The sequence below is a fragment of the Sycon ciliatum genome, chromosome 10 (assembly GCF_964019385.1).
Source record: "Sycon ciliatum chromosome 10, ocSycCili1.1, whole genome shotgun sequence".
Lineage (NCBI taxonomy): Eukaryota > Metazoa > Porifera > Calcarea > Leucosolenida > Sycettidae > Sycon > Sycon ciliatum.
The window spans coordinates 11,685,615-11,695,614 of record NC_088652.1 but is presented as its reverse complement, the minus strand read 5'-3'; the positions used below and the strand labels follow the sequence as shown (position 1 = coordinate 11,695,614).

At 47.8% G+C, this 10,000-nt stretch overlaps 1 protein-coding gene across 1 annotated transcript in view; it reads left to right on the top strand.

Annotated features, from left to right (window-relative positions):
* LOC135826642 (fibrillin-1-like) overlaps positions 1-10,000 on the top strand; it is a gene marked incomplete at its 3' end in the record, with an annotated part of 61,480 nt that overhangs the window by 26,484 nt on the left and 24,996 nt on the right. Inside the window, exons 6-7 of the mRNA XM_065339244.1 lie at positions 1-81; positions 6,800-7,120. The exon at positions 1-81 is cut by the window's left edge and continues 345 nt beyond it. Of these exons, the coding sequence (XP_065195316.1) occupies positions 1-81; positions 6,800-7,120 (402 nt within the window). The remainder of the gene's footprint in view (positions 82-6,799; positions 7,121-10,000) is intronic.

Sequence of the window (10,000 nt, the reverse complement as noted above, 5' to 3'; positions counted from 1 at the left end):
ACTTGTTTACGCCGAATGGCAGTGTCAGTTATTGCGCAAGAGAGTACAGTGTTATCAAGGAGTACGTAGTAACTCAGAAATGTAAGTAGAAATATAATATTTTTCTTCAGACTCTTCCCGTTTGTGTCCTCTTTCCCTCGAATCAGTGGATAAAAAAATACCGGTATATCTCTGGTTGAGGGCGTAGTTTCTGTCGCTAAGCGAAAGATCCAGGGTTTACAACAACCTATCAAAGAGGTGCCCTCTATGCACAGCGGAGAAGACCTGGACAGCGCTGAGCGACAGTGACTACGTCCTCAACAAGAGAAGTGAGATGGTCTCCAAGTTCCGACATGCAAGCAAATACTGGCTGAAAGATTACTCAGGGGCAGCTATCACCTGAAGCACCCCTTTTCACCTGGGCAATCAGCGCTGTCTACACATCCTATGGCTAAAACAAGTAATGATCTTGTTTCGGGTCAGCCGGCCGGGCCATTTTCCCCAAATTCTGAAACTTTTTTTGGTCCCAAATGTATACGAACAGTACTTATGTGCCATGTGTGCAAGTGCACTCAACGAGTCGGAACTCAGTCAAATCTTGACCGAATTCAATAATCAAACTACCTACGCGGTAGCAGAGATTCTCTGCGCGCTCGAAAAACTTGGGGGTAGATACGAGCTAGCATAACGGAGCTGCAAGCACTCGAACGTGTTGCTTGATTCCTCAGGATCTAGGACGACAGGACTACTGCTGTACAAGAGCAGTCAGTGAACTGTGACATTGAGCCATACCTACACTAGCCATACCTACACTAGCCATACCTACACTAGCCATACCTACACTAGCCATACCTACACTAGCCATACCTACACTAGCCATGCCTACACTAGCCATACCTACACTAGCCATACCTACACTAGCCATACCTACACTAGCCATACCTACACTAGCCATGCCTACACTAGCCATACCTACACTGTATATCATGATACATGTTTCTGTCATGTCACGGGACTGTAGACGCGAAGATGACCAATCGCATTGCACCTAGCAGGCCCTAGATGTAGATAATCAAGCGAGGTGCAGAGGGCTTGATGGCTGATCAAAGCCCAAGGGACCAGCCCGAGGGCTTTGATCAGTCATCAGGCCCGATTGTACCTCGCTTGAATTTGCTTCAGACGATCCCCAGCAATATTTTTTTGATTTTCAATTGCTTTATTCTTTGGGTGATCTCTCGAGTGTGGATAATGTCGGCTTTCGTTTGGGATTTCAGAGCAGCTTGAAGTCATGCACGTCGTGTTCGTCCCGTTTGTAAGTTTCACACAGAGATTACAGGAAAGGGAAAGTCATTTGAGTGGACGATAAACCTGTTCAATGAGAAATTTCTCAAGACTACAACAATAGTGACAAGAGCCAGACGTGGCTGAAGTATTTTTCCTTCGACCATACACACCTTGCTCACGCTGCATACTGCTGCGAGTTCTGAGGTGCTGGAGCTAGATTTCAAACTCCACATGTTGAGAGCCGCCGCAGCCCCGACCACCACCCCTATCGGTTTCTTGTTCCTATAGCCCGACCACCTTGAAAAGACTGAGACTGGGCATGATCAGGGCTTTGATGGTTTTGTCGTACAGTTGCCAATAGCAGCGGGCTTTGATGATTTTCTTTTACAGGTTGCCCCTGACAGCGGGCTTTGATGGCATATCAAAGCTCGCGGCGGGCTGTGATTAGGCGATCTCACACTTTTGCTCGATTCCATACATGTATATGTAGGTGTGTAGGTGATCTTGTTGATCAATACCACAACGATTGATAAGATAAAAAATATCCAAAAAAAGTTTCATTCCGGCCGACCGAGTCTCCTTTTTGAAGAGTTGCTGACCCGAAACAAGCCTATTTTTTTCGTTTTGGGCTAACTGTTATCTTTCATGGTGCTGATTTTCCCTAGTGTGTGCTTACACGCGCACCAACCAGCACACTAGCTTCGCACAGTACTACTGTACAGGGCATAGCTTAAGGATTTCATTTAGCTCGGACAAATGTCCTTCCGTTTTGAAATCTGTCCGGACATGCCCGGACGTGTGTGAATTGACTGTAGCAACAACGCTACAGCAACGAGTCATCTGAGGACGACACATCCGCAGAACGTAAACGAATTGATGCTGGCAGTCCCAGTAACTGGAGTGATGAGGAGTTCTACTCTGATGATGACCGGGCAGCGACCGGCGTCGACGTGGCCTTGCGAGTTGAGTCGGCTGACGATTTGTCCAGAGCGCACATCGCTTCAGAAATCCATGACAATGCCAGCATTGACTGCAAGTGTAAAACCTAACACCGGGCTCTGCTATTACCTCGAATTGATGATTTGAGTGTCCTCATGCACAACGTGGCTAACATGGGCAGCAGGCAGTGCAAACAGTACATCTTGGGCTCACTTGCGAGTGGGTCAAGCCGTGTACAGGAGGGAACTGGTGCCCGGAATGTGAGTGTAACATACTGCGTGTTGGGCCGGCGTTGGTGATGACACCACAGTAGGTGTGACTTCTGCTTCAGCTTCTGTCTCGGTGGATACTGCTAACTCAACACCGGTTGCAACAGTTGCTGGTGCCGTTTCTACTGGATGCTCCGGTCGTAATACAGTTTCCGACTCCTCCTCTCTCCCCGGCACAGTCGTGAACGTGGGATGTCCAGGTCGAATCTGGTCAATATGGCGCCGCCAGCTACCACCGTCTGCGGTCACCACTACGTACGACCTTGTACCATAACACTCAGATACCGTAGCAGGAATCCAACTTGGCTTGTTCGGTTTCCGATAATCTTGAACGAGCACTGACTCTCCCAGCTGAAACGTTCGCGTGAGGGTGAAGATTTCTGTTGTGCTCTTTGCTGTGCTGCCACCCGGGTCCGTACATCCGGGCGTAGGAGATCTAGCCGTGTGCGCAAACGTCGGCCCATTAATAGGTTGGAAGGTGTTTCGCCGGTAGTTGGGTGGACTGTGTTGCGATAGGAGATCAAGAACTTGTCCGCTGCTTCCTGACAAGGCATCGCATCGGGGAACGCCTTCATGGCACGTTTGAAGGACTGGACAAACCGTTCTGCCAGCCCGTTGGTGGCAGGGTGGTATGGTGCTGACGTGCGGTGTCGGATACCATTCGCGCGCAGGAACCCTTCAAAGTCTGCGGCGACAAACTGGGGCCCATTGTCGCTGACCAACTCCTCGGGACAGCGTAGCGAGCAAATACGGTGCGTAGAGTCGTGACCGTTGCCTGAGCTGTGGTGGATCGAAATGGCAAGACTTCCGGCCACTTCTAGTGTCCATCTACAATGACCAGCCACATGTGTCCTCTTAGTGGGCCAAGGAAGTCTAAGTGGATGCGCTCCCATGGTCTACTGGGCCACACCCATGGGTGCAGACGGGCCTTCTGCGGGAGATGTTGCGCTTGCTGATAGCCAAGACAGGCTTTGACCGTCTGCTCCAGAGCAGTGTCAATCTGGGGCCACCATATGTGGCTGCGGGCGAGACTTTTCATGCGAACAATGCCGGGATGTCCGCTGTGCAACTCTGCTAGAATCTCCGCATGATGGGCTGATGGCACAACGACACGATTGCCCCACAAGAGACATTCCATACTTAGACTGAGCTCGTTGCGTCGATTAAAGTATGGTTGCAAACTGGGCTTCGGACAGGCTGCTGGCCAGCCAGTCTCCACATATCGTAGCACTTCGGACAACAGAGGGTCTCGACGTGTACTATCACGAATCTGTCTGGCTGTGACTGGCAGTGGATCTGTGAGCGACGTGTAGAAAACCTCGACCGCGTCGTCACCAGCGTCACGAGTCGGTGCGCCGACCGGGATACGGGATAAGCCATCTGCTTTGCAGTGATCCTGAGTCCGCCGATAGAGAATCGTATACTGATGTCCTGCAAGAAACATAGCGTAGCGCTGTAGCCGGGCCGCAGTCATTACCGGCAATCCTTTCGAAGGGCTGAAAATTGATACCAGTGGCTGATGATCTGTCAGCAGCTCGAAATGCCGACCATAGACATAGTTGTGGAATTTCTTGACTCCCCAGACAATGCCCAATGCTTCCTTGTCGATCTGCGAGTACCGCTGTTCTGTGGCTGATAGCTTCCTGGACGCAAATGCAACAGCTCGTTCCCCACCGTCAGGCAACACATGTGACAATACTGCACCCAACCCATATGGCGATGCATCGGTTGCAAGACGAAGTGGAAGACTTGCATTGTAGTGCATGACCACTTGGTCAGAAGCCACGAGTTGTTTGATTCTCACAAAGGCATCTTGGCATTCCGCGGTCCACTGGAACGGCTGATTCTTCTGTAACAATGCTGTGATCGGGCTGAGGACCGTTGCCATATCCGGCAAGAACCGCTGATAATACGTCACCGGACCAATGAAGCTTCTGACTTCAGAGACGTTCTTAGGTGGCAATGCTTCGCCCACGGCATCAATTTTGGATGGCAACTGGTGTAGACCTTGGGCGCTGATAGTGTGTCCACAATACTGAACTTGCTCCTTGAAAAAACTCACACTTGCTGGGGTTCACCCGGAGTCCAGCATCAGCCAGGCGTTTGAGGACAGCTTCCAGGGTCTGCAGATGCTGGTCGTCATCCTCTCCAGTCAGAATCACATCATCGATGGTGCATTCAACTGGTGACAGGTCTCCCAGCAGCTGGTCCATGGCACGCTGCCACAAAGCTGGTGCTGATGCGATGCCATACGCTAGTCGATTGAGTCGGTACAGTCCCAAGTGCGTGTTCAGCGTTAGCATTGGGCGTGACTCTTCTGCAACCTCCATCTGAGTATATGCTGCTTTCAAATCGAGCTTCGTGGATCTCTGACCACCCGACAATGAAGCGAATATGTCGTCGATGAGTGGGAGCGGGTGTTGGTCCACTCGCAACTGCGGGTTGACGGTGACCATGAAGTCACCGCATAGTCGAACGGTACCATTAGGTTTCGGAACGGGCACAACTGGTGTGGCCCAGTCACTCCAATCGACTCTCCGACATGGTCACTTTGTGTACACTGGTACCCTCTGCCACAGCGTGGGACTCTGCAGACACTTCAACTGCGTCCTTTGCTGCGAGCTCCTGCGCTTTCGCGACAGAGACAGCTTTGTCAAATGTCAGACTGTCCGTGGCTAATACTTTTCTGCGAACACTAGCACTACGTAGTCCACAGACAAACCGGTCCTGGAGAGCTTCAGGCAGATGAGCCTTGAACTCACAAGTCCGAGCCAAACGCCTGCGTTCGGCCACGTAACTGACAATTGATTCTCCTTGCCGTTGATCACGCTGGTAAAAAATGGTACCTCTCACCAATTACGAGCGGCTTGGGAGCCAGATGATCTAAGAGAACATTTTTCAGTTCTTCGTACAACTTGCTGTCCGGCTCGTCAGGAGCCAACAAATCCCTCAGCAAATCGAAAGCTGGACCACCGATGACAGTAAGCATCGTGGCCTTTTTCAAGTCGTCGTCTACAATTTTATTCGCCGTGAGGTAGTGGTCAAGACGAGACGAGTACGAGGCCCACTCTCCCGAAGAGACATTGAACGGTTCGAGGGAACCAATGAGCGTCGCCATTCTTCTACAGGTTCTACAAGAACCACTTCGTCGCCAATGTTATGTTTCTACCCGAGGGCAAAACATGAGCAAACGACAACACAACCGGACTTGAGTTTACTTGGTATCGAACTGACTTACAACAAAAACATGAAATCAAAGAATACCAAAGATCACAAATAAAATAACATGAACCTACACTACGGCTGCGCAGCCTGCAAGGCGCGACCTACGTGTAATCAAGATGCACACTACACAGTATGCCTTACTGGGTCTGTGGTGTGCATACACCACATTTGTAATTGGCCTAGGAACAAGCAGCCTAACTGCACAAGGCCTGCATGCATGCTAACAACTGCGCTGGTCAGAATAAGAACCGTGCAGTGATGGCATACTTGTGCTTGCGTGTGATGCATGGTTTGTCAGATGAAACAACTTTATCTTTTATGCGTGTAGGACACACCCGCTGCAGTGTTGATGCTAAGTTTGGCAGGCTTAAGCAAAACTTCAGAAACTCTGAGGTAGATTCAATGGCAGATGCTGTGCTTGCTATTGATTCTTCATGTGATGCGAATATTGCTGTTCGCCTATGCTGGGATTGGCTGGATTGGAGTTGTTTCCTAGCTAACTTCTTCAAGGCCGTCAAGGGCATTACAAAGTACCACTTTCGAGGGTTATACGACACCGTCTACCACTTTGATGACCTAGGCAAAAAAACACACAGGGTTGTTTATAATGTTTCATTTCTCATATTTTCTTTCAAGACATAACCTGGGATTCGAACCCGCACTATCGCCCTGCATGCATTCCCCCGGCACACTTCGCACTCATACTCATTCTTCCAAGTTGCTTCACATTATGATCTTGCATTTGAAAGCCCTGTTTGTATATTGTGGCCAGCAGTCTTTGATGGTACGGTACGGGACAGGTACGGGATAGCGCCAGGCATGCCGACGGCACAAACAAAGAAACGAAACTAAAGCTGTTTGGACCCTGGCTGGCGCCAGACGTTACTGAAGTAACGTCTTTTGCATAGCTACGGGAATAAAAAGAACTGACTCTGCCGTCATCACCATGCATCAACGAAGTCAAATGTTTTCCGTAATCAATTTTCATGTCACTATCATCAGTGGAATATCGTGACTGAATTGAAGGCTAGCCAGGCAAAAACAAAGATGAATGATGCCTTCAATTCAGTCACGCTGTTGCTGTTCTTCTGTTTCTTGCGCAGTTAATACCTATTCCCTGGCCCTCGGTGAGCCTGGAACACTTCCGATCGGTTGTGAACACTATGGCGTTTTCACCCACACATGGTACAATCATAACACGAAGGAGGTGCTCGACGACTTCAACGGCACCGGCTCTCTCCGGATACGTTTTGAGACTTTCTGGACCACTGCGCTTGATATTCCTGAGTTCCTCGAGGAGCACGTTAACATTACGCTTGCGTGTGCATTTACTACTGCTAATTCACCAGCGCAACTCGACAGGTACCTCAATGACGTTGATGACAACATTATTGTTCTCTTTAAGTATCAGCTCCTGCGCAAACGTAAGTGCCCTTTTCTCACGCCACTGTCGTGCAACTCTCTGCACTCTAGCTGTAACTCCCAAATTTTAGCGACAAAACCTTGCCGAATGTGGAAAATTGGTGACACCAAACAACTGCAACGATAACACAAGAAATCTGCTCACTGCTGATTAACTCAATCTGCTCCTGCAGCGCTCACCCTCTCCCATACTTGTAAAGTTCAAAGTGATGTAAATCACTTTCCAACTGTTTAACCCACAATCTCACCTCATCAATTTATCTCTTATTGGCGATGGTGCCATCGTGAGAATAAAGAATTCAACAATTCAACACATTCTCCTTCTGTACACATAGTTCTGGATCTAGTTTATGAATATACAGAGCTTCTAACACAGCAAGATGTAACTTACACCTTCCACGAGTTAAAACCGAAAAGATATCATCACTATACAACTCACGACAATTAGCACTTCCAGACAAATGACGCTTGATGGACGATTTCCAATCATTTAGCTCTGTCACCTTCTACGTTTGCCTTTGTTCTCTTCCGTTGGGCTTGTTGACACCTCCAATGTCCTTTGAATTCATGGTCGTTTTCGTTTGAGAAGCTCTGTATATTCGTAAACTAGATCCAGAACTATGTGTACAGAAGGAGACTGTGTTATCGTTGCAGTTGTTTGGTGTCACACCTCGTGAAAGTGTGACAAGTGTTCCTTGATGTGTTCATCGTGTTTGTCTACAACTTTAGCCATTTTATCGCCTATGTTGAAGTGTTGACTTTTTCTCTATTTTTCTATATGAGGCATCGGCAGAAAAATGCCAATATTTGCGAAAAACCGAACCGATGTCGTTTTTAGTCACCGCGTTCAAAGCGAAAAGACTTCTTGCACTATCGCTTTGAAATTGCCTTCCTCTTGGTGGCTTTACTATTATTTTGTCCGCCAAGCACTTGGGACATCCTGATAGGTGTTTTCAGCCACCACGGAGGCGTTTGCGCTCTGGGTAGCATCTGCAAATCATGCGCTCAAAAGAGAGCGAAACAAATAATTTCTTGGCGGAACGATCCCGTCACAAATTCTTGATGGAGCAAGAGCGACTATAATATTTGGCAACTGGATCATGGATCTCCAGAGATACTCCGCTGCCTGTGATAGTCCCCCGCAAGAAGAATCAGGTGAAAGTGAAGAGGTTTCACTCAGATGACAAGCCATCAGCGGAGGCAGCGGAGACGCTGAGTTTGAGAGCTCCGTGACACGAGGTGGCAACGCGGACAGCAGCGCTGAGAGTGCCGAACGAGATTCAGTACTCCGTGGCGACTATTCGCAGCTGGATAAGTTGGTGAGATACGTGAGACAGCCCTGAATGAACTAAACCTTCCTTGATACAAGATATTTTGTGAATAAAATTGTTGCAATATATAAACATGCACGCTTGCAGTGCTCATGAAATTTATCACAGTATAATGCATGTATCTACGAGCTCCTGTACGTAGGATCCAGGAGAGCAAGGCATGCTTGGTGGATGTATCTAGCTTGGCCCAGCATGCATATCTAGTCTTGTAGGTTCTTCCCAGCCATGTAAAACATCAGGTGCTTGGCTTCTTTCTGTCTGACAAGTCTGCATACCACACCATACCGGCACATGACAGGGATTGAGGTTTCAAGCATAGCAGCAAAGGCAGGCAACAATGTTACTATAATATCAACTAGAGTACTCTGTGCTTCCCTCAAGACCTATAAATATGCTAAATCATTCTCAACCACTCCGTAAGAGTCAACTGTTACTGCATTCCATTTTGCCTTTTTGCTGACCATTTTTGTCAACCTTCACCCATCATTTCGGGCGTTTTTTTTACTATCTTGGTAGGTGCCCAGAGCTCCAAAATTTGGCCCATAGATCACTCATTTAGTGGACAGTTCAAAGCCATCAAAAACTCATTTTCGCCAAATATCACCTAACCCTGGTTTTTGCTGCCCATGCCTCGTATAGTTATGTGTTTTTCCAAATTTCCAACATCCCCTGAACTATCCTGAAGAGAAGGGAAAGAAAACGTTGGATAGAAAGGACGTGTCTACTGAATTGTGTGGATTTGCGTAGTTGCATGCGAATACTGATTACGAAACTGTTTTTTTCCACCGCCTCCAAACTACCCACACCGGAGCTATTCCGCCGACTTTACTTACTTTACCGTACTTTACTTTACACTACTTCGTAATAATAATAATAATAATAATAATAATAATAATTGTAAAAGAGAAAAGGACATATGGATACGAGTTTAGAGTAACTCTCCATCACTGTAACATGATACTATATACAGTCCGAAAGTGCAATAACTAGGCACAAAACTGACAGAGTACTGAGACATTCGACGTCCTGACACCTAACTTTAACACATCTCCGTAGCGCTAACCGACAGCCTTCCAACTTGGAAGGTTCAAGGTTATGGAAATACCAAAGAGGGGAAGGCAAGCGCAACGAAAACGAGCAAAAGCTACAGTCCCAACGGAACAAAGAATGTCGATTGTTACTGGACGATGACGAGACCAGTACGATATTTGACAAAGCGGTCTAACTACAATTCGAAGCAGCAAAGCAGCACACCACCCAACTTGGGTGGGTCATAAATATCAAAGATAAGTAAAGAAAGGGAAGCTTTGCGAAAACGAATTGTACAAGCCGAAAGCCAAGCTCCTACAGTACTCCTCATGCATGACATTGTGATGGACTAGTTGACTACAAAACAAGTTGTTTCACACGACGTACGTTTCGCCGTATGGTTCGTGACGGCTCATCAGGTGTGCAATTTGAAACTCGGATGTTGAGCCATAAATAAATGTAAAAGAGAAAAGGACATATGGATACGAGTTTAGAGTAACTCTCCATCACTGTAACATACGT